The sequence below is a fragment of the Strix uralensis genome, chromosome 1 (genome assembly GCF_047716275.1).
Source record: "Strix uralensis isolate ZFMK-TIS-50842 chromosome 1, bStrUra1, whole genome shotgun sequence".
NCBI lineage: Eukaryota > Metazoa > Chordata > Aves > Strigiformes > Strigidae > Strix > Strix uralensis.
In genome coordinates, this window is record NC_133972.1 from 28590460 (window position 1) to 28614566 (window position 24107).

General features: G+C 40.5%; 1 protein-coding gene across 1 annotated transcript in view; it reads left to right on the top strand.

Annotated features, from left to right (window-relative positions):
- Positions 1 to 327: 327 nt before the first annotated feature.
- NGLY1 (N-glycanase 1) overlaps positions 328 to 24107 on the top strand; it is a gene marked incomplete at its 5' end in the record, with an annotated part of 28303 nt that continues 4523 nt past the window's right edge. The window contains 11 exon segments of the mRNA XM_074862845.1: positions 328 to 524; positions 2031 to 2145; positions 4266 to 4422; positions 4425 to 4507; positions 7891 to 8050; positions 13623 to 13845; positions 14580 to 14701; positions 15117 to 15262; positions 15447 to 15557; positions 20844 to 21008; positions 22261 to 22449. Of these exon segments, the coding sequence (XP_074718946.1) occupies positions 328 to 524; positions 2031 to 2145; positions 4266 to 4422; positions 4425 to 4507; positions 7891 to 8050; positions 13623 to 13845; positions 14580 to 14701; positions 15117 to 15262; positions 15447 to 15557; positions 20844 to 21008; positions 22261 to 22449 (1668 nt within the window).

The following is a 24107-nucleotide window of genomic DNA, read 5'->3' on the forward strand; positions in this document are numbered from 1 at the left end:
TATACCCCTCTGTAACGTTCCCTCCTCCCAGGGGAGCTCCTGAGGGCCCCGTGTCACCGAGAGGCCCTACTGCACAGGCGGGTCTGGATATCGATTGCGGCGCCATTAAAATCGTCAGGATAAGGTAGTTTAGCCGCTCCTGTAACATCCCCGACTTCAGACGGGGCAGCACGGCCGCTGCCCGCCGGAGGAGCGCGGCCTGGGGCAGGACACGGCCGCGGAGCCGCCGCCGCCTCCCGCCGTACACGCTCTGCGCCTTTAAGGCCCCGCCATGCCGGCTGGGGGGGCGGGGTCTGAGGGTAGTGACCTCGCCGTGCCGACTGCGCATGCGTGCTGCCGCGCCTTCCTGGCGCAGCGCGGGGGGATGGCGGCGCTGCCCGGCTGGGGCGGGCGGCGGGATGGCGGCTGCCCTGGGCCTCTTCCTCGCCGGGCTCTCCTGCCCTGAGCGAGCTTCGCCAGAACGGGCGGGAGATCTTCCTGGAGACTTTGCGGCTGCTCCTCGCCTACGCGGGCAACGTTCTCCGGTGAGCGGGGCAGGGTGGGGGGCGCCCTGTGTAGCCGCCCTGCCGCGGCCGGGCCGGGTTCGGTGGCCAGCGGCTGGGGCGGCGGGCGTTGCCGCAGGGTGAGCCCGCCGCTTCAGCCCCCGGGGCGCCCGCCCTCCGCCTGCCCCTCTCGTGGGGGGCAGCTGGTGGGGCTGTTGACCCCGAAAGCGGCCCTGGGGGCAGCGGCGGGGGGTGCCCTCACCCACCCCGGGCGGTGGGGTCGGGGTGCGAGGGGCTTGGCTGTCCCGCCCTGCGGCCAGCGCCTGGTTCCCGGCCGTGGCTCGCTGGTCGCGAGTGTGCGTGGTGCCGAAGGCGCCTGTGGGCTCCCGGGCGGAGGTCGGGCGGCAGCGGCCTGACAGATCAAGCGCCTTGATTAGTGCGTCTGTAAGAAAAGAGTCTGCCGGTGAGTTTAGTAATTCCTGCTGGGTTACTAATGCAGCTTCAGAAACAGTTTATCACAAAACACTCACACGCAGCAGTTTATTTCTGGTCTTACAGACTGAACATCTCAAAGATGAGCCCTGGATTCAATTTTGTTATGCAATATCAAAGTTAAAAAACATCTTGCTTCTTTGTTGTTATTTAAAAATAAGATTAGTTCTCACCTAAGTGTAGCAACTTGGATTTATATATCTTTCTTTATTGTTGGTTTGTTTTGACGGCTTCTTTTTTATGTTAAACATAAAAGCCTGCATTGGCCCTGATTCTGCAAGCATTTAAGCACCTAAAAATTAGTGGATGTATAACAAGTAATGCTAAAATAGTAACTTGGGTTTTTTTGTTGCCTTTCTCTTCTGATTCAGGTTGGTATCAAGAGTTAATTATAGTTGAATTTTTGTGAGGTGGCTCTGTAGGATATATATGCACACCAGTATGTATGATTGACCTTGATGTCTTCAAGCAACTCAAGATGTATGAGCTGCCCCTCCCTGTCTATATCTGGTTTGTCAACCACTTGCAAAAACTGTGCTGTGTGACAAAGAACAGTGGGTGACGCCTTTTAAAGACAGAGGCGAGAGAAGAAGGCTCCTCCCTGAAAGAGGAAAGGGGAACTGAGAGGTAGCCCTTCAAGAAGCAAAGAGACCACAGTAGTTCCACCCATGTACCAGGAAGTTTAGCATAGCTTCTGTAGTGGCCTAAAACCATCCAGCGTCAAGCTGAGGAGTTCATTTAGAATGCTACCAGGTGGAAGGGGACATGAAGTTGTCTTTAAGCATCACTGCAGACTAAGCCCTGCTGGCTAGGACTACAAAACATGTATTTGTGAACTTGAGTTGCAAACTAAAATTTAGAACTAGTTTGTAACTCTCAAAGTTAAATGCAGAAGGACAAAGCTTTACATAGGTTTCACATTCTGCCTATATGGTGTGAATGAAGCTAAACTTTTAAAAAAATCTCTTATGAATGAGAATGCTGTTTAGTGCAGTTACCCAGCTTTTAAGTGTTTACTTAATTTATAAACATAATTAAAGCTTTTGATTTCTTCAGGAATCTTTATGAAGAAAAATATAGATTAATTCAGATTGGAAATCCGGCATTTTCCACGAGGCTGTTGCCTGTCAGAGGAGCAGTTGAATGTTTATTTGAGATGGGATTTCAAGAGGTGAGTATAACTTAGTAATTTATGGTGTCTTCACCAGTTTACACACTAAAACTTAAAATTGGATTTTTTTTCTTGCTTTCCCAGTTGCAGGGCACTACATTTTAAGCCAGTTGCTATTCTCTTTCAATCCTTGTTTACCTGCAGTTAATCAACAGAAAATTTAGATGAGGTTACTTCAGAAATCTGGTGGAGGTAGAGCTAACCTGATCTGTGAGAAGATTGTTTTTCTGCCATTCAGGCACACTACTAGTTTGCTTAGTGGTCAGTTAGATATCTATGCTGGCACAAATGGTGGGAAATGGGGTTAAAACCCCTTCTTTTAGTAGCAGCCCACTATTAGGTGGACGTTGGACTGCACCATCAGACAGTAGTTTCCATATTGTAAACCTGTGTTGAAACTGTCATTTGGAAGGGGGTGGAGGGGGGGAAATCCAGCTCTTATACTGATGGTAAGAACAAGCAGCAGGGCTTGTGTGGCCCCACAGTGAGTTAGATGAGGGAAGCTGATCTGATTAAAAATTAATCCCCCCCACCAAAAAAAAAAACCAAACTTTTCAGCCAATTCACAGTGTAGCTGCACAAGTACTAGTGTTGTCATGATGGCAGTGGAGGGCAACAGACTATTGAAGTAGTGGGAGGGTGGGACTCTTACCCAGTTAAAACAGTTATGAAACTGTATCCTAAAATAGTCTCGAGTGGATCTTGATTCTGTTGCAGTCAAAAAGATGTATTTCAAAGATTGCTTTGTGTCCTGAAATGGTCCTTGTCTTGGTGGAATTTAAGCCAAAGCTTGTTAAGCTAGAAGCAGCCTTCGTAATTATAGGAGAGCTGGGGTGAAAACCCAGCTCTTGTTTAATGGTGCAATGCTCTTGCTCTAGCATTGCTTTAATTTGTCTATTTGATGCCATGCTTCTATATGGATACATACATGATGGTATTTAGGTCCAGCTGGCATGAGAGCTCTGCCTTCTCTTCAGGTAAAGTTAATTAGTGTAATTGTCCTAATTAAAAACAAAAGTATGCTGAAAGAAATGGTGACAGCAGAGAGAGAAATGGTCTGTGGAGTTATTCTTATGCTGGTGCTCAGGAGATGACTTTTAATGATGTGTTTAAGCCCAGAGCTAGTCAGCGTAGCTAGTGAAGCACTCGAGCAGTAATAACATAGTCATTTTAATCATGTTATAAAGTGCTACTCCCACTTCTCAGACCTTTAAGAGCACGTTGGCTTGGTCTTATGGTTATTTTGTCAGTTGTGGCTGGAGCTCACAAGCTTCTCCAACTGCGATAACTAAAATTGTTCCTTCTTTTGTCTCTCTTGGTAAGCCAACTTTTTCAATTAAAAAATTAGGACTCTTCTGCTGGATTGATACATTCCATTTAGTTTTGTGGTGATTTTACATGTTAAATTGAAGCACTGTGTCTGCAACGATAGGTCACCTAAGGTAACTGTGGATAAACAAATTACTGTTTGATGAAGTGCTGCAGTGGTAGAAACTGAAACTCTCAAAGTATGAATGCTTCAGAATATTCATGTTTTTAGTAACCTTTTTCTTTAGGTTAAGTACACTGATATTTGCTTCTGTTGTAATTACTAATCTTTTGTTATGCTACCAGTAATCATGTTACAATCGAAAATAGGAACCCAGAAATCAAGCTGTGTACAGATCTAAATAAGAACAATATTTCCCATCTGAAAAATCATAAAACCTAAAAGATACCGGTATAGAAGAGAATTCCTGGCAGATGTCATTCTAGGGGCTTCTTCCTCAGACTTTGGGTATCCTCCTCTGTTGCCTAGCATTTCACTGCTGTCCTGTGAGAACTGAGCATTTGTTGTTCATTTCTGTTGTTGCTGCTTTCTCTGACAAACTGTAATTGCGTTGTCCATGTGTGGCTCTGCCAAATAAGTTATTAACAAAAACATGTTGCTATGAGCCCTTTTTCTCTAGATGGTTCTTGATCTAATAGCTTCTGCTGTAAGCTGCCTAATCTGAAGGCTGAATCCTGTCAAGCCTTAGTGTGCTAACTTCCAGTAAATGGTATAGCTGTTAGGAGTAGATACAAACCACCGACTAACTTAGATCTGCATTAACTGCTGAATTAATTTGTCTAAATTTTAGGGAGAAACTCACCTGCTTTTCCCTAAGGAAGTTTCGATTGAGCAGCTACGTAAAATCAGAGACTTAATTGCTGGAGAGAGGAGTAGCAGACTGAATAAGTCAAATCAAATCCACAGACCATCATCCTCTGAAACTGTGAGCAGCACTCAGACGGTTGCACACAGCCTTCAAGACTTGCTGATTCTGTTCTTGCCCCTGCCCATCAGCAACCAGAAACATCACTTGTGCAATCTCTTGAAATGGTAATTATAACGTGAAAGCTTTGTAGATGCTAATCTTGAATATAAAGACTGAAGAAGAGTTAACGGTTGGGACAGATTGCTCAGAGAGGCTGTGTAGTCTCCAAATGTGGGTGTTTTCAAGACCTGACTGGATAAAGCCCAGAGCAACTTGGTCTGACCTCATAGCTAACCCTGAAGTTTTTGAGTGTTTTCTTTGGTCTCCATGCAACTTCAACGTGAAACATGCCATAAATAGAATATTAGCAAGAGATTTTGTTGAAGATGTCCATAAATGTTTTTTCCATTAATCAAGATGTTGTGAAAAAAAAAAGCTGATTTGTATCAGAAGGAACAACAAGGTGGGGGAACAAAGTGGGGGAGGGAAGCTAAGACTAGGGCTGTATACTGTCTTTGGTATTTGAGAGCCAGCAAAAGAACAGGAGCACAACTGTAATGTTTATCATTCTAGGTGTCTCAGTTCATGCATTATGACCTCCATGGGTAGCCTGAGAGGGCTTTCTTTTTTCACATGCGACTGTTGTGAGACACTGGAATTTAGCCAGGCAAAGACAAATCTATAGTTATTTAGGCTGTGTTTCCGTTGTCCAAGAGGTGGAGATGAAGTTTCCTGTCGAGAGAGATGCAGAGTCCTTTCATCTGATGTTACCTGGTCTGATGGGAGAACACTCTTTAACACCTCATACAACTTTGAAAAATGAAGTTATGCCTTTTGATAAAAGGTTTGAAGGATGCTTTGGTTTAACTTTCTAAAGAGTTTTTCCCCCTAGAACCGGTGTCAGTCACTTCAGTCTTAAAGCTGATGTAAGATGAATCCTTCCAAAAGCTCATAAATCCTTAAACAGAGTTTGTCTCAAATGATATTTTCAGTATATTGTTGGATGCTGAACTATGACATACTATTGCTTCTCAATACCTACCCAAGATCAGTGGAAAAGAAATGGCAAAGCATAGATTGAAGTAATGGCTTTTGGGGAGAGAGAGCACTCACTGACCTGTCATCACCCATAATGTCCTTTGGGAAAGGAACTGTTGCAGGCACTTGAATATTGAGCCATTTAATCTAACTGTGTTAGCACACCAGTAGTTGCCTTTAAAATATACTGTCTGGGTTTATTTGAATTTTTGGTTGGGTTTTTTTTTGGTTTGCTTCTTGGGTTTGACTGTTTCAGCCACTTCTGCATTGGAAGTGATTATGAAACTTCTAGAGTGACTTGCTGCATTGCTGGAAGCTTTAAAAGTTGTGTTGGTCTTTCAGTGAGAAAAATGTTGCAGATTTCAGGTTGATTCTTGATGTATTCTGAGGTTAATCCCTCTCATTTCCAGTTATTCTACTCTGTCTTATGCTAGCCATCAGAGTTGTGGATCCATTTCTCTGCAACTGTTATTTCTCCATGCTCCTTGACATTCAACATGGGTGGTGGGACCAAACTTATTTAGACATTGCTAATGCAATATTGGCACTCTAGTATTGGAATGCTGTATTTCAGCTGATCTCTTCAGGGACTTATAGTACTCTGAGCCATTGAATTCGGTCTCTATGGTCTGGGTTGACTGGAAGGAAGTCCATAAAATACCTTCTGGCTATGACTTGGTCGTTTTGCTTGCACAGCAGTAGGTGTGGTGTTTTTCAGTGAGTATACTGCAGAAGTGTAGTTGTATTATTGTATGTGCTGCTGTCACATGTCAGAGAGATTTAGAGTAGTTTTTGTAGTGTGTGTATTTTTTTCTTGCATATGCGTTACACCTGTGATTCATGGGAGTCCTAGTAAACACAGGAAGACTTGGATTATTTGAGACAGCACAGGAACATTCCTGAATGACACTGTTTTAAGGACCTAACCCATCATTGTTTTGCCTCATCTGTGGCTCTTCTGTGTTTCTTATTATAAGGTGTTCTTGAGACTTGGAGAAATAAAAGCTCTGGCTATGCGTTATTCTGGTGGATGGATTCTGATCCCTTGCTGGATGATGTAGTGATTATAGGAGGAAAGAGGTATCCACACTTAGTTTTGCAGTGAGGTTTACCACACATCTAGATGTTTGCATAAGACTTTATCAGTATACGGTGGTTTCCATGAAACCAGTTAATCACTACTGTAACATTGATGGTGTTTGCCAGTGGGAAATCTGAATTGTCAAATAATCCGGGAGACTTTGTGTTGTGCTGAGCAATATCTCTGAATGCTTTCAAGAAGCTGACAGAACATGAAGATCTATAATCCACTGGCAGCCCCTAACTTCCCTTATTTCTGTTCTTTCAACTTGTGTTAAAGTGAATCTGAACACAATTGGGTTCATGATGTTTAACCAGTTACCTACAGCTGGCGAGCTCCAGTAAGAGTAAAACCAGTTCTGTTCTCTTTCAGCAGTTAGGAGAAGTAAGGACTGGTCTTGTAGTACTGTCCAGCATCAAAATAATCACTCCTAATTTAAATGCTCCTTTGAAAGAAGTTATCTTCTGAAGAGTTTTCACACCTGCATATTATGTTGCATTTGCTGCTAGCATCTCAGGAAAGTGTGGGATTTTTTATGAAACAAAGATGGTAGTTAACAGGGCTAAAGCAGTAGAGAAAGGGTAGTTTAGCAGTACCACAGGCTTTCCCTGCCTGCCCCCCCCCCCCAAATATGCCAGACTCTTAATTTTAAAATCCCATTTCACTTTCTGTGTTGTCTCCCTTTTAAATGGGAGTAAATAGTTTGCTCAGCTGCTAACACCACTATTAATAACTTTAGCTATTTATTTTAGTAGATATGGGTGTACCTTATTGGGTTGAATATGTAGTTGCCACTAAGTGATACTTGGGATAACTGACTGAAGAAGCCTAGTTCTTATATTTGATTTCTAGTGAAATACTGTTCAGTATATGGTCACAGGGCTATCTATTCAAATCTGGGCCAGAGTTGATCTGTGAGAGAAGAAGAAGTAGAAATATACAAGCAGCATTCATGAGTAAGGAATAGAAAAGCAGCATTCTTCAATAGTAGTTCTGTGAACTGGTGCAGCAGTGTCCAGGAAATTGAATGAATTACAGGTTTTTTTGTGGACTTCAGGTGAAAAGTGTCCAAAAGAAATGGGAGTGGGGGTGTGGAGCAAGTAAAAAATTTTGCTGTCAGAGGTGTCTTTTCTCTCTGAATCAGTACACTTTTTCACTCAAGACACCATTCAGAATGCTTGAAGATTACAAGGCTGGCTTTACAGTTTGGGGGGTGGTGTCTGTGATATTTATGGATATCTTTACAAATAAACATTTCGCCTGTAAAGAAATATATAATGTAATTGAGTACAGAGTTGTGATTCACTTAAACTAAAATAGGACAGCTTTGTTCTTTTGGTTTAAGGTGGAAGTTCATAAACCATCTAGTGACTGAAAATCCTTTTGCAGGCTGCAAATATCTTGAAAACACTTCAAACAAAATTTGAGCATCTTGTATTGATGTATGAGAATCCTGCTATTCAGCAGAAAGCACTAGCTTCAATTCCTCTCCAGCAATTGAAAGGGAAGGCTCAGAAAAAGCTAGCACAAGCTACAGGACTGGACAAAGGTAATGCTACCAAGTTATAATGTGTATGAAATGATAAATATTATTTCAAACATCTGGATGATGTATATATCTACTGTGCTTTAGGTGTGTGGATTTGGTCACGTCTGCAGGTTCCAAACGTTGTCTCTAAATTAGAATTACCTTCTTCCTAATTTTCAAATTTTCTACTCTACTCTCTCCTAGTTTGTTTGGTTTTTTTAATTTCATTTTTGTCATCCATCCTTTACTGCTTTCATGTAGAAATTTTGAACTCTTAATTTCTGAATTAGTAGTAAACAGGGCTAGGAGAAACAAATGAGCTGTGCATGTACTGTTACATTCCTTGCACCTAGAGTGAAGTAGCTACAACAAGAGGACAGGAGCTTCTTGTTTGAGTAGTCATTGTTTTGAAATTGTCAGAGTGCAATTTTCCCATATGTATTACAATTCCAAATTCAGAATAAAATTTCAAAATGCTGCTTCTGTTTTTAAAGTGATATTGGTCAGATTTTGTGTGATACCTTTCCAATCCAATACAAAGAATCACCTTTCTTGCTAATGCTTAAATGAATAGCGTTGTTCACGTGCAATCCTCTTGGAGCTAGAAGTGAAATATAGGTTAAAATTTATATTCATAAACGCAAAATTGTTTTGAATGTACAAAGCCTTTGTCAGTTTAAAATGACATTTCTATTTTCAAGTAAAAGTTTTAGACGTGTTTCAGCAATATAGTGAAATGTTACTTGTACGAGATAAATATGGTCTTGGAAGTGTTTTAGTTTAAAACAAAAAAATAATTTTCATTGTGAGTCTTCGATAGAAGACTGTATTTGAAGCAATTCTGCTAACTTGGTGGTAGTGCTGTTGATTTGCAAACCAAAACCAAGCTCTTGTCATTATTTTTATAAATGACTTTGCGGTGTCTCATACAAGCACTCACTAACATGTAATTGTACCTTTGGTATTAGGGAACTTTTTGACACTGGATTTTCCTAGTGATTTTTCTCTTTTTATGAAGCTATACTGGGAAGTAGGAAACCACATAAACAAGTACAAAGCATTCTCATTCAGCAATGTAGAACAATGCAATGGGGAAAAGAGACTTGGCAGTAATACATGAAAACTATTTAAATTCCTTTAAAAAGGAAAATAAAGACAAGCATACCTCTTAGACTCTGCTCTAATTCTGCTGTCCACATTATTAAAAAGGAGAAGGAAGGAGGAGGGTGATGTTTCCAGGTGCTTCTTCCCAAACCATCGAGCTGAACTATTCAGAATGGCTTCCAGACCTTAATTTGGGTACAAATAAAGGGGAAGGGATGGAATTGCACTGTTTTGGATTGTGACACTTTGAAAGCATTTTTAAAGAGCTTTATAGAAACATTCCTTTGGGAATGGACTGTGTATGAGATGTATGGGGAATTGGCCCTTTCAGCTGATTTGGTTTATCTGTATTGCTGTATTATGTGTCACCTGTGGGAATAACTACTTAGTGCTGGGAGACACGTGTTTCTAGGACTTCCCATAACAGGCATTTTTGGCTAGGAGGATTATGGTCATTTGATCAGAAGTACAGACTCTTTTTTTTAACTGTTTCCCTTTACCACTTTTCATTAGAAAGATGGATTGTGCAGACAAAAATAGCTGCCTGTCACAGCCAACTGTTTTTTGTTCAAATAAATCACATTTGTCATTCTTTCCATGCAATGTTTTCATGAAGGATTTATTTTTCGATCCAAGAGAAGAATATTCATATGATAGCAGTCATATTTTCATAGTAGATTCTGGTTTTCATGTTGTTATCCAGGAGAAGAGAATATGGCCTGTGCTCGAAATCTTCTCATTCAGTTTTTAGTAGTAAGTTTGAATATACAAGCATATCCATTTTGTAAGCACTAACACCTTGTCTGAGTGTTTCAGCACAAATGTTTTTCACACATAATAAGTTAAAATAGAAATTTGGCAATTAAAAATCAAGTTTTCTTGCTCTGAGTAACAGATGATCTTTTCTCATGTGCTTCATAGTCTTGGCAATGTGTGTTTTAATAGAGAGCACCCCCCTGCCTCCGCAGAGTCTTGTACCAAAGACTGATTCAGCTTCAGAGGAAGGCAAGAATTGAGCTTAAATAAATAAAACACATTTTACCTAGTTTTTCTTCACCATCCTGAAAAAGGAGCTAGTGCACAAAAATAATTTATAAAAATGCTGCTTAAAGGAAGTTACACTAAATTTGTGTCTTCATATTCATTAGTCAGATCTGTCTGCACTGTGACTACAAGCAAACTGTAGTACATAAAATAAGCAGGTATTAATATCAGATTGCAGTGTGGCCTAGATGATGGAGTAAATAGGAGGATTTATCTGAATGATTATGAATCTGAGAAGGAGTATCTCTCAGCATTGTAGCAGAATATATATTTGAAGACCCTAAGGAATTAGAAGGGCTGGATCTCTTTTGGAAGACTGGCTTTTTAAATTTATTAATTAGGTAAAGTGGAGTTATTACTGGGTGGTGGAATAGTGACAGTGTGTGAGTAGATTCTAACACCTGTTGTGAACACAAGAAAGCAAGAAGAGTCTGATGATCTAGTGTGGTGAAATCAGCTAGAGTAGAAAAATAAAGACATCCTGTGTCTAGCTTGGGTAAGCTGACAAAGGTGTGTGTGTGTGTGTGCTGAATTTATAAACAAACTCAACTTGCTCACATGGTATATGTTCTACAATAATTAAGCTGTGTTTATAGAAAGTCTGTTCATATTACATCTGGTTGTCTAGACTGCTGTCAGTGTCTAGTTCTTTGAGATTATGAAATCAAAGCATTTGCTATTCCTAGTTTAATAGCTAAGAATAGGAAAAGAATATTTATAGAATCATAGAATTGTTTAGGTTTGAAAAGACCTTTAAGATCATCCGGTCCAACTGTTAGCCTAGCACTGCCAAGTCCACCACTAAACCATGTCCCTAAGTGCCATGTCTACATGTCTCTTAAATACTTCCAGGGATGGTGACTCCACCACTTCCCCGGGCAGCCTATTCCAATGCTTGACAACCCTTTCAGTGAAGAAATTTTTCCTAATATCCAATCTAAACCTCCTTGCACAAGGTGCAACTTGAAGCTGTTTCCTTTTGTCTTCTTACTTGGGAGAAGAGACCAACACTCACCTCGCTACAACCTCCTTTCAGGTAGTTGTAGAGAGTGATAAGGTCTCCCCTCAGCCTCCTCTTCTCTAGACTAAACAACCCCAGTTCCCTCAGCTACTCCTCGTATGACATGTGCTCCAGACCCTTCACCAGCTTCGTTGTCCTTCTTTGGACATGCTCAAGTAATTCCATGTCCTTTTTGTAGTGAGGGGCCCAAAACTGAACACAGTATTGGAGGTGTGGCCTCACCAGAGCCGAGTACAGGGGTAAGATCATTTCCCTGTCCCTGCTGGCCACGCTATTTCTGATGCAAGCCAGGATGCCATTGGCCTTCTTGGCCACCTGGGCACACTGCTGGCTCATGTTCAGCTGGCTGTCAATCAACACCCCCAGGTCCCTCTCTGACTGGCAGCTCTCCAGCCACTCCTCCCCAAGCCTGTAGCGCTGCTGGGGGTGGTTGTGGCCCAAGTGCAGCACCCGGCATTTGGCCTTATTGAAACTCCTACAGTTGGCCTTAGCCCATCGCTCCAGCCTGTCCAGATCCCTCTGCAGAGCCTCCCTACCCTCGAGCAGATCAACACTCCCACCCAACTTGGTGTCGTCTGCAAACTTACTGAGGGTGCACTCGATCCCCTCGTCTAGATCATCAATGAAGATGTTAAACAGGAGTGGCCCCAAAACCGAGCCCTGGGGGACACCACTCGTGACCGGCCGCCAACCGGATTTAACTTCGTTCACCACCACTCTTTGGGCCCGGCCATCCAGCCAGTTTTTTACCCTGCGAAGTGTGTGCCCATCCAAGCTGCAAGCAGCCAGTTTCACGAGGAGAATGCTGTGGGAAACGGTGTCAAAGGCCTTACTAAAGTCAAGGCAGACAATATCCACATCCTTTCCGTCATCCAATAAGCAGGTCGCCCTGTCACAGAAGTTTGTCAAGCAGGACCTGCCTTTCATAAACCCATGCTGACTGGGCCTGATCATCTGGTTGTCCTGTACGTGCTGTGTGATGGCACTCAAGGTGATCTGTTCCATAATCTTTCCTGGCACCATGGTTAGATTGACAGGCCTGTAGTTCTTCAGATCCTCCTGGCCTTTCTTGTAGATGGGTGTCATATTTGCTAACCTCCAGTCAACTGGGACCTCCCTCATTAGCCAGGACTGTTGATAAATGATGGGGAGTGTCTTGGTGAGCACTTCTGCCAGCTCCCTCAGTACCCTTGCGTGGATCCCATCTGGCCCCATAGACTTGTGTGTGTCTAAGTGGTGTAGTAGGTTGCTAACCATTTCCCCTTGGATTATGGGGGCTTTATTTTGCTCCCTGTCTTCCAGCTCAGTGGGCTGGGTACCTGGAGAACAACTGGTCTTAGTAGTAAAGACTGAGGCAAAGAAAGCATTAAGTGTCTCAGCCTTTTCCTCATCCACTGTTTCCCCTGCATCCAATAAAGAATAGAAATTTTCCTTAGCCCTCCTTTTGTTACTGATGTACTTATAGAAACTTTTTTAATTGTCTTTTATGGCAGTAGCAAGACTTAAATTCTAGTTGGGCTTTGGTCCTTCTAATTTTCTCCCTGAATAACCTCACAACATCCTTGTAGTTCTCGTGAGTTGCCCGCCCCTTCTTCTAAAGGTCATAAACTCTCCTGTTTTTCCTGAGTTCCAACCAAAGCTCTCTGTTTGGCCAGGCTGGTGGTCTTCCCCACCCGCTCGTTTTTCAGCATGTGGGGATGGCCTGCTCCTGCACTTTTAAGATTTCCTTCTTGAAGAATGTCCAGCCTTCCTGGACTCCTTTGCCCTTCAGGACTGCCTTCCAAGGGACTCTGTCAACCAGTCTCCTAAACAGACCAGTCTGCCTTCCAGAAGTCGAAGGTAGCAGTTCTGCTGCCCTGTGTCCTTACTTCTCCAAGAATTCAAAACTATCATTTCATGATTGCTATGCCCAAGATGGCATCCAACCATCGCATCACCCACAAGTCCTTCTCTGTTTGCAAACAACAGGTCCAGTAGGGCACCTTCCCTAGTTGGCTCCCTTGCCAGCTGTGTCAGGAAGTTATCTTTCACATACTCCAGAAACCACCTAGACTCTGCTGGAAACTGGAGCCAGAAGAGGAATTAACACTCTCTTCCGAAGCCCTTTAAGAATATGAGGGGCATGAGAAACTTCACCGGGCATCACTGTATATCTGAATTGTTTTTCTGAGCAGTTTCTTATTCTCACGCTATCTGTAGTCTTCAGGAGTGCAGTTTTTTGTTCTTTACATATGCAGTTTGACATTATTCAGTCTTTGAGAATCTAGATTTTCTTTTTTGTGTGTGCTTAAGTAACAATTGAAGCTTTTTTTATAGAGACTTCTAAAATATAATAAAGGCCCAGAGATGGTGATTTATGTAGATACTGAAAAGTTCAACTAAATTATTTTTTCATTTGACCTAACTGTTGTGTAAATTTTACAGGTGCACATGTAAATGAAGAGGACTTCTTATTGTTGGAGCTCTTGGACTGGTTTAAGAATGACTTTTTTCATTGGGTAAATAATCTTCCTTGCAGCAGGTGTGGTGGGCAGACAGAGCCTAAAAGTGACTACCTGTTGCCTACTGATGATGATCTAAGGTGGAGTGTCCATCGAGTGGAAAATCATTACTGTAACCAGTGTCAGTTCTGTAATAGATTCCCAAGGTGAGCATATAAAGATTTACTTTGTCTTTTTTTTCTTCTCTTTCAAGAAACAGCTCTGCATTTGTGCGTTTTGTGAACAAGTGATACGTTGTTGGTTGAAAGATTAGAGAAACCGTTTTAAGTAACATGATGGGATGGTTGATGAACCAGCAATTGCTCTATAAGATTAGTGATTTTTAAAAACAGTATACTGCTTTTTTTATGTTACCTTGTTCTGAATACTTGTCTGATTTCCTTCTTGCTATTTATTTTACTGTTAATTTGATAAAGTACAACTTCTAAATAAAATGTTAATATTGGCATAGTATGTAGGTAGGTTTTTGTTATTTCAGGGAAAACTTTAATTTCTGTGGGAAATTACAAAGGGTATTGCACGAGTCTGTAGCAAAAAAGCAAATACCCAATTTTTAAATTTTTTTGCTAACTATTAAAAGACCAGCATACAAAAAAAATCTTATTTTAAGATGGATTCTAAGTCCATTTTGAAGCCTGAGAAAAACCAGATTCATTTCAGTGCTGCTATAAGCATGTGATGGGGTCATGTGAGTCAAAGTGAAAACAACATTCTGCTTGCACTTCTCTTGTGCAGTACAGCAATCATTTCCATTATCTTCTGTGGACTGAATGGCTCTGAAATATTTTCAAATCCTCACAAAGACAGTCACAATGTAAAGATTTTGAAAGGTGAAATGTATTTTCAATTATTCTGGTTTTGTTTTGTTTTTCTCCTGTAGGTATAACAACCCTGAAAAGCTTCTGGAAACCAGATGTGGACGCTGTGGCGAGTGGGCTAACTGTTTTACACTGTGTTGTAGAGCTGTAGGGTTTGAAGCTAGATATGTCTGGGACTGTACAGGTACCAGTATTCTAGAATATTATAATGTTAATACCAACCTATGCAAAATGAGGCTAAACATTTTATGGTTCTCAGAGTATGTTAGCCATCAGGCAGCATATAGAGTTATGCAGTTCAGCTAACAAAGACAATATAAATTCAATTTCCTGTGTTGCCTGATGAGATGAAATATAGTTCTGCAAGTAAGGTTAGATGATTGACTTCAGAATGATACCATCTTTAGTTGAATCTAAGGGACTGTGATCCTAAGGTAGAAATCTCTGGTAACTTTTCTGAATGTAGATAAACAGAAAATATGTTCTTTCACCTGTTCCTTCATTTAATACATCAGGCAAAGTTACAATACTCTACAGTATTAGAAGAGAGGATCTATCCGTATAATTCTTCGTTTATTCTTGGCCTTTGTTATATATAGATCATGTGTGGACTGAAGTATATTCTTCATCTCAGAAAAGATGGCTTCACTGTGATCCCTGTGAAAATGTCTGTGATAAACCTCTTCTCTATGAAACTGGGTGGGGAAAGAAGCTCTCCTACATAATTGCATTCTCCAAAGATGAGGTAGGAATAATGATGTTAATAATTAACAAACTTGCCCTGAGGCAAGAGTGTGATGTATTTTACCTTAGTGTAATTTCCAGAATTATTATAGAAAAACATACTTTGATTAGTTAGCCTCTTTAAGTGAAGCAAGATACATGGGAATTTTTGGTTGCTTTATTTTCTTCTTCAACTTGTGCTTGAGGTGGTTGATGTGACCTGGAGATACAGCTGTAAACATGAAGAGGTACTCTCTAGAAGAACAGCACTCAGTGAAGCTACACTACGTGAAACAATTAACGCACTAAATAGAACGGTATGTAGCATTTCTTAAATTAATTTCTTTAAGCAAAACATAAGTGTCTTTCCAGAACACAAAGTCCTTGAACAAAGGAATATATTGAGAAACTTGATAGGAATGTCCATGCACTATGGAATATAAAATGCTGCTAACTATACAGAGCTCATTTTACACTGAATACATAAGAATCAGTCACAGTGCCGCACTTATGTGAAATAAGATAAAGAATGGTATGTAAGGGGGTTATCATATTATCTGTTACACAGTCAAATGTGTGTGTATAAAATGTATACCATGTGTATATATTTTTTTCTTGACGGCTTTGGAGTAGACTTGTGCATCAACAGATGTCGGGGGTCGGCTACAGCTGCTTTGTAACTGCGTGGATTCCTTGAGGGTGGCTGAGCATTTTTCACGTGGATAATGCTGTAACTTGGAAGTAGTAATATTTATAGTTATAAGAAACTATATAGGTTTGTCTAGGTTGTCTTCCATGACTTTTTACAAGCTCTTGGAATGAGGAGGAATGATTCACAGGCTGTTTCCAAGACTCTGAAGAAGCGTTGATACCACCAGCAGAGCCTTGGCTCAGAGCCACATGCACTGTTTATGCCTAATGTCCTCAAAACATGTAGAGCCATTCGCACCTGCATGTCATAGCCACAGAACCTGAGTGCACTCTGCACTCTCTGTTAAGCTTTTTCCACTCCCTACTTGGGACAGGATAAACTTTTCTTGACTCAATGTACTAGAATACCACAAAACTGTGAACCACCTGTGAGGTTCCATTTTGTCCCCACTTCCTTCGGGAGCTAATTCCTGTGCATAGAAGCTTTAGTTCCAGTGTTAGTATACAGCTGATGACTTAATAAATAGATTATGCCTTTTTAGAGGCCTGCTGGCTTGAGGGTTGTAGCCACATGTTAAGAGTGTGAAGAATTGAGCTGGACTCTGTTTGAGGCCAGAGCTTGAAATTGTTTTATTAGTAATGAAAAATTAGAGTCTCATAGTGGAGTGAAGCCCTGAGAAGGCTGCCCAGAGTAGCGAAATAAAAGGAGGTAAAGGATCAGAAATTCAAGCTGAGGAACACATGCACTTTGTGCAGGATTGCACGAATTTGATGACATCCTCTCTGAGCATCGAACCCTTGCTGGCTACAAAACTGATCTGAGGGGCCTTTCTTTTGATCTACTGGCTATAGAAACCAGTAACCAGACTCTTCTCCTCCACCGGTTGTCTGTAGGGAAAGAACACTGGAAATGAGGCACCAGTAAGTTGAAAAATTACTCTGACAATATTGATGGAACCAGGAAGGTACATGCAACTGACTGGCTGGCTTGGCTGACTTCCTCCTCACCTCAATGATGTCACACTAGGATCATTCTCTGTTTCACTTACTCGAGTTTGGAGAACTCCAGTAAAGTGCATTTCCATCTCCAACAGATGGTGCTGCATGTTGGTGTAATGGCCTGTTTTGTACTCATTTCCACCTACCTTATAGGACAGCAGCTCATGGGCTGACATGAGCACTTTTCAAACAGAAATAGCAGGCATTCTGGTCATGTTTTAAATTAAAATATCATTCAAAATTGAGTACAGGGAAGAAAGCTATACATGGGCTTCCAAGACTCTTGTATCTCCTGCCTTCCTTTCTCTACATGTGGAAAATCCGAGCCCTTTTTTCTCTGTACTGCACACTTTCCGTACTGCTTTCCAGTATTATTAAAGCTGTCTTCTGATTTTATTAGAACACCTTTGTCAATCTTTTTAATGGTATCTTACTCTGAAGAACAACTTACTCTCCCTTTCTACAAGCTGAATGATACTCATGCTCCCGTCCTCCCACACACGCTTCCTTTTGCCCAATAGCTGTTCAGAATGTTTGATTAATTTATTAAATTAATAATAAATTTAATCCCTGTAAGTAACTGCTCTTACTCCTTTTTTTCTTTTGTCTGCTATAGTTGGAATTGGATTTCAGGGGCTTAGAGGCAGTTTGCCGTCGGATTGCCAAAAGAACAGGGTTTTTTTCCTACATTCATCCTAGGCAAAGGGTGAAGTTCATACTGTGACAACACAGTGAGAATCAAGGGGCCATTAAAAAGTTGCTATCTGAGGATCTCTGTCGTATTCAGCAGCTTCTGTGGTCAGTAGAGGGGTAAGGCATCTCACCCCTGGAGTTACCAAGACATCTTATACCAGGTTTTCATTACTCTGCTCAGTCACAAGTCTCCTTTCAGCTAGTATGCTGTTTCCTTCACTGCCGCCTGTTCAGCAGATAACTGACATAGGCAGTGGCCTCCACTAACTTTCCCTTTTCCCATCGTCTCCTAGAGACTGGTTCCACACTAGGAGGGATGGTAGTCTTGGTATCTTTTGATGCAGAGCTCCTAAACTGTGTCTTTCAAGCTCAATCCTTCTAAGTTACAACTAAAGAGAAGCACAGTATGCAGTATACATTATCACCTATACTGTTAGTGAAAATGGAATCTGAGAGATCATTCTTGCTCTTTCCTGCCTAAAGAGCAATGGCTGTGGCTATTACTTCTCTGCATGTCTGTCTGTTTAGTGGCCAAGCAGAGACCACACAACAGTTCAAAGGATGTTGAGTGACTCACTGTTAAATGGAAAAGAGACAAGGATAGTTTAATCTATTCAGTACACTATTTTACTTTTCAGAAATACTGTCCGTGTTTTATTTGGGTCAGCATTCCTAAATGGGTGTGTAGCCTCTGGATTACCAACCATCTGATGTTATTCTATAGTGCAATATCACACCTTGTCTACAACTTTTTCTTTACCTACTTTGTATGGATACTGCCCTATTCCATCCATTGTGTGTTACCCCTGTAGAAAAGGGGGAGAGGACCCTGAGCTTCCCACAACTTTAACTGGAAATTGGATAGTGGGGTAGGGAAGCAAATTATTTTTTCATTTGCTCCAGGCCCTGTTTTTGGCAGTGATTGTGAATGGTTGTAGCTACAGCCAGGTCAGCTCTCATAAGGAAAACTAGTAATTTAGGTTGAATTGCAACCATTTCATGGTGATTGATGTGAGATGAACCAGTACTCCTTGTTTAAAGGTTTAAAATTCAATTTCTACCCTCAAATTATCTGTTGCTTACCCAGCAGTGGGTCCACTTAAATCACAGGTTATTGATCTCCTGAAAGCACTGAGTCCTTCAGGAAGCATCAACAGCATAACTTGCACGTGATGCAGAACTGATTTTAAAGCTGCAGTTCACAATTCCTCTTCCTTCCTTCCTATTCCTTTTGTCTACCAAAGAAAGGTGGGGCCTGAGCCTGTAAGTAGAGGGTAATACCTTAAGAACAAACAAAAGCAGGAAGTTTGAGCCATGGCAGTTGATAATGGAGTACTTGGAATCTGTTTCAGTATGTGGTTGCCATTGATGACTATGTCATTTGTAGGAAATGTCTTTACAGGTTTTCCTAGCTCAGGCAGTGTTGATCTCTGCAGAGTCTGAGCATTATGCATGTCTTACATGCTGCTAACATTTATATGCAAGAGTCTACTGGGTGGGGGGGGAGATGACAAGAATTAGCATATTTATACTCTTTACAGTTGAGGAACTTACTAGTTTCTTGTATCATTCATAAAAGAGGCCTGTCTTCTGAAGCACTTTTTTTTTTTGTGTTGAAGCACTGTTCTTTAACAGGTTTTTTTTCAAATACTGTTACAACAGCTGCAGAGCAAGGGCAACCAATTCTCAGTGTGGCATCACTAGTTTCAGTGATGACGACTTCTGGGTTTCCCTACATCAAAGTGACTCGAATAAAGTTGTGGCTCGGTATTGTTAACTTAGGGTAAGCCATATCAAACTTCATGTGAGCTGGAGTGAGATATGTAGTACTGCATATGGGTATCCAAAGTGCCAGGGCAGGTGTTAGATTCAGGAAAGCCTGGAGTTTCACGAGGTACTGCTGGAGTCACTGCTTGTCATCCATCAACACAAGCAGAGGTGTATTGCCCTCTTGCTGTGTTAGAACTGGTATTTGGCAGTTGGAATTTGTTCAGATAGAGGTGCTTCTCGTAATTTCTCTGTATCTACTTTCCTTTATCCAGTTCCACATTGTTGTCTGGAATAAAAAGCAAAGAAAGCGTGTTATGTAATTCTTTTTCTTTTCCTCTAATTTACCTGGAAGTGCAGGTGATACGTTTTTCTCAGTTTTCTGATATCTGCAAAAATATGAATGTCATTGTTAAAGACAGAATCAGTCACTGTGAAAAAACTTTCAGAGACCAACTTAATCTTTTGTTTGGGCTTGTTGTGGTTTAACCCTAGCCAGCTGCTTGTTCACTCCCCCTCAGTGGGACGGGGGGGAGAATTATAAGGGTAAAAGTGAAAAAACTCATGGGTTGAGATAAAGACAGTTTAATAGGTAAAGCAGAAGCCACGCACACAAGCAAAGCAAAACAGGGAATTCATTCAGCACTTGCCACCAGCAGGCAGGTGTTCAGCCATCTCCAGGATAGCAGGGCTCCATGACGTGTAACGGTTACTTGGGAAGACAGATCACTCCAAACATTCTCCCCTTCTTTCTTCTTCCCCCAGCTTTTTATTGCTGAGCATGACGTCATACGGTATGGAATATCCCTTTGGTCAGTTGGGGTCTGTCCCGGCTGTGTCCCCTCCCAGCTTCTTGTGCCTCCCCAAACTACTCACTGGTGGGGTGGGGTGAGAGGCAGAAAAGACCTTGACTCTGTGTAAGCACTGCTCAGCAATAATGAAAACATCCCTATGTTATCAACACTGTTTTCAGCACAAATCCAAAACATAGCCCCATACTAGCTACTATAAGAAAACTAACTCTATCCCAGCCAAGACCAGCACAGGGCTTAATCACAAAACCAAGACTGTTGCCAGCCAAATCACTCCACCTTAGAGAAGAAAAGTTTGACCCAAAAATTATGCTTGCTTTCTCTTTCCCCAGATAATACCAAGAACAGCTATGGTACAGAATACATATAAATAGCTATAAAATATGCTTTATTACCCAAGGAAATGTATTATAAACATAGCACAAACCGTATTTTAAAAGAAATCTACATAGTTAATGTGTGCAAGTTCACAGAAAAAGCACTGCTGTTGAATAACCATGCAGTTATGCCTGATTTGTATTTGCACATGTGGTATAAGATTAACGTTTATAATAGTCAGTCTAGACTTTAAATATTAATATGTTATTTCAATTCTTTTTTTCCTCATTGGTGTCACTCTGGATCAGAATTACAAACACCATTTTCTGAATTTTTGACTTTGTTTCTTAAATGTATTTTCAGAGACAACAATCTTTGTCAGAAAATAGAAGAAGAGAACTCTTGGAAAGAACAATTGTGGAGCTTGTTGAATTTATTTCTCCTAAAACACCTAAACCCGGAGAATACGGTGGAAGGACATCAGGTTCAATGGCTTGGCGAGTAGCCAGAGGTGAAATTGGTCCAGAGGTATTTAACTTTTGCATTGGTGACCGTCTTAGAGGTAGCTAACTAGAGGTTCTATGATTATTGTCTGCAGAGGAATAGCACAGCACTTCATGGTAGGTAGCCTACAGATTTAGTTCAAACAGTGAAACCTGCAAAAACATCAGGTGCAAGTTTGATGTGAATTCAGTAGAGGTCCACAAGTAATTTTTGAGGATTGCTGGTGGTCAATTGATTCTAAAAATGTTTGGGAATCCTTGATCTAAAGTGTGTTTTGCTCTTGCAAGTTAATAAGAAATACTCTTTTTCTTTTTAATTAGTTGCAGTGTGACAGAACTAGAAAGTTTAAGGCAGTTGAAAGCAGTTAGGAAAACTTTAAAAACATGTTTATATTACTATTGGTTAAAGACTGGAAGTGGGTTTTGATCGACTATTTTTGTTAATAAAATAATGTGGGAGCAATTAGCATTGTGTAAATGGAACAGTCTTTTAAATAATAAGCTCGATTTTTCATATTAATATTTCTGACTATTTTCAAAAGCAAGATTTTATTTTTACTTACTTTATGCTGTGATACAGTTTATCAGAACTATAGCCATATTTAAGCTTGAGCCAGCATGCAAAGGTATGACTTACCCCATCACTCATTATATCAGTTTTGTAGTGATTCTGTCATGTGGAATGACTCACAATCCTAAATAGAACCAGTTAGGTGAAATTAATGAGTTTCATAGGATTGTTTAAGTTTGAGAAACTAAGAGCTCATTTCAGTTCTCCGTAGTTTAGAAGATTTAATTTCTGCTTTGCTGAAACTCATAAGAACAATGACAAATCTTTAAAAAAAAAAAAAGTAATACCGTGAAGTTATACTGTATATGTACATTTGCTATTCAAAGTAACCATTTACTTACCAATTGTACAAGAAATATACTCAACATACAGATTTTCTATTCCCAGCATTTTAATCTCTTACCTAAATTTGCTAATTTTATGTTATTTTGTAAATAATTTACTTCTAAAAGTAATTATATGAAAAATTTTAAAATAAAATTGCTGCTGCCTCTGGAAAACGTGCAGTTCCGTTGTAGGAAACAGATTTAAAACTTTTGTTTTGTCAGAAATACTTTTGGCCTTGACCTCTCTTAAAAATGACATTTTTTTTTTTTAGTTGACAGTAAAATTGAATTGGGAAACCATGTCATGCTGTTTAGCAGTAACATAGTCTTACTGAAATACATTGAGGAATGAAGGTGCTTCTATTTTTTGACTTTTTCAGAAAAGAAAAGAAGTACTTTTTATTCCCTCTGAAAAAGAGAAGACATCTAAACTCTTCCACCTCATCTACAATGTAGTAGAAGATAGTTATACACGGATTTCCAATAATAATGAAAAAATAAGTGGCTGGGAAACAGGTGTTTGGAAGGCAGAGTCTATTTGGAGAAAGGTTGAAACAGATTGGAAAATGGTAAGGATAACAGTTATTAAAAGTGTAAAATCTACGGTGAAAGTGTAAGTCCAATAAAATAGAAAACCCTTGCCAATGTTTGGCATCAAAACCTCTTGGTGCTCATTGAATTTAGCTGATGTTAGTAAATGTTAATGTTAAGCTTCAGGTAAGATTGCCAGACTAAGAAATTGGAAATAAATTTAGCTTGTCTTTCAGAAAGGGTGAATGAATTCTCTGCAGGTAGGTAAAATCCTTGCTAAAGCACCAAATTTTTAAAAAATGGCTTCCTTCTTACACTTTTGGACAAATGCACAAATACCGTTTTATTGAAAAGCAGTACTTCAATAAAGGTTTTTGTTTTGTTTTGGAGAATAGCTTTATAGTGTGTCATATCTCTTTGATACACAGCCAAAGGAAGAAATTTTCACCCTAAATATTACAGTTCCATCTGCAAGAAGGCATAAACCAGTTATGTGGATTATTGTGTACCCTGCCCAGAATCCTTCCCATCTGTCAGGACAGTGAGCAGCAGCAAAGTCATATGCTCAAGTCTAAGAGGAGGAGAACTGGTGCCTGTAAGATGGGAAGGGGTCATTTACTGGCCAACAGCTTTTCCTGCAACAGTTACCAACTGTGGAACTGAGCATTTGTTCCTTTCGGGGACTATAGCATGTTACTGCTTTGTTCCCCTGTCATTTTACTAGTCTGAAAGGTCTCTGGCCAAACATTCTTCTAGCTTAGGCAATGGTTTGCATCCCATTGATGAAAAATGGAGCTATCTTTATGACTGTCTTCTGAGGTTTCCTGTGCTGGGTCTGTACATAACAGACTTGCAGAATGCAGTGGGGGAATAGCTTGGAGAGGTTATTCTACATAAAAGAGAAGGAATAAGGGAAGAAACTGGAGAATAGTATAAAACATGTTACACCAGGTAGGCTGATAGGAAAAGAGAAGTAATAAGAACTCAGAATGAGGGACGATTGTTCTCTGCTTCTCTAGGATCTGCTAAAAATCTGATAGTACATCCTATCATCAAGTCTCTAATGATCAGTTATCCTCACTTTTGCAAGAAACATACTGTCTTTGCACTGTAACCAATTACAAGTCTGCTGTTCTGCTCATTTCTACTAATCAACTAAAACAGGGAGGGATCGATCTATAAGACCAGCGAAAAGACTTTACCCTCGTATTCAACAGCACATCAATTTTTCTAGACAAAGGATGAGATGATGGCCTTGAGAAATTAGGAGCTACAGATCCAGGTATATCTCAGGCTTGTGGGTGAGGCATGTTAGTTCTACAGGAATAGCATCCTGCAGAAAATCTGTGTATGAATCTAAAATTACTTTTAGTTGATGATTGTTTGTATTATGGGAGACAGCAGAGGGAAAGGTTGTTTGGGGTTTGCCTGTTCTTTTTGTAAAGCCTCTAGTAGATCTGCAAGGTATGGATTTGGAGTTTGATTCAGCAACTGTCCAAGAAACCTACCAGCTAAAGGAGCCTTCACAGAAATATTTTGTTTATCATTTAGTTATGTGATGAATGGAAAGGAATTTAAATATAAAAGCCACAGTAAAGGTAACTATAGGTATTAGCCCAGGAGTAACAGAAAAGAGGCATCAGTTATGTATTCTGTCTTTGCAACTTTGTTGATCAAAATGATTCACATAGATGAT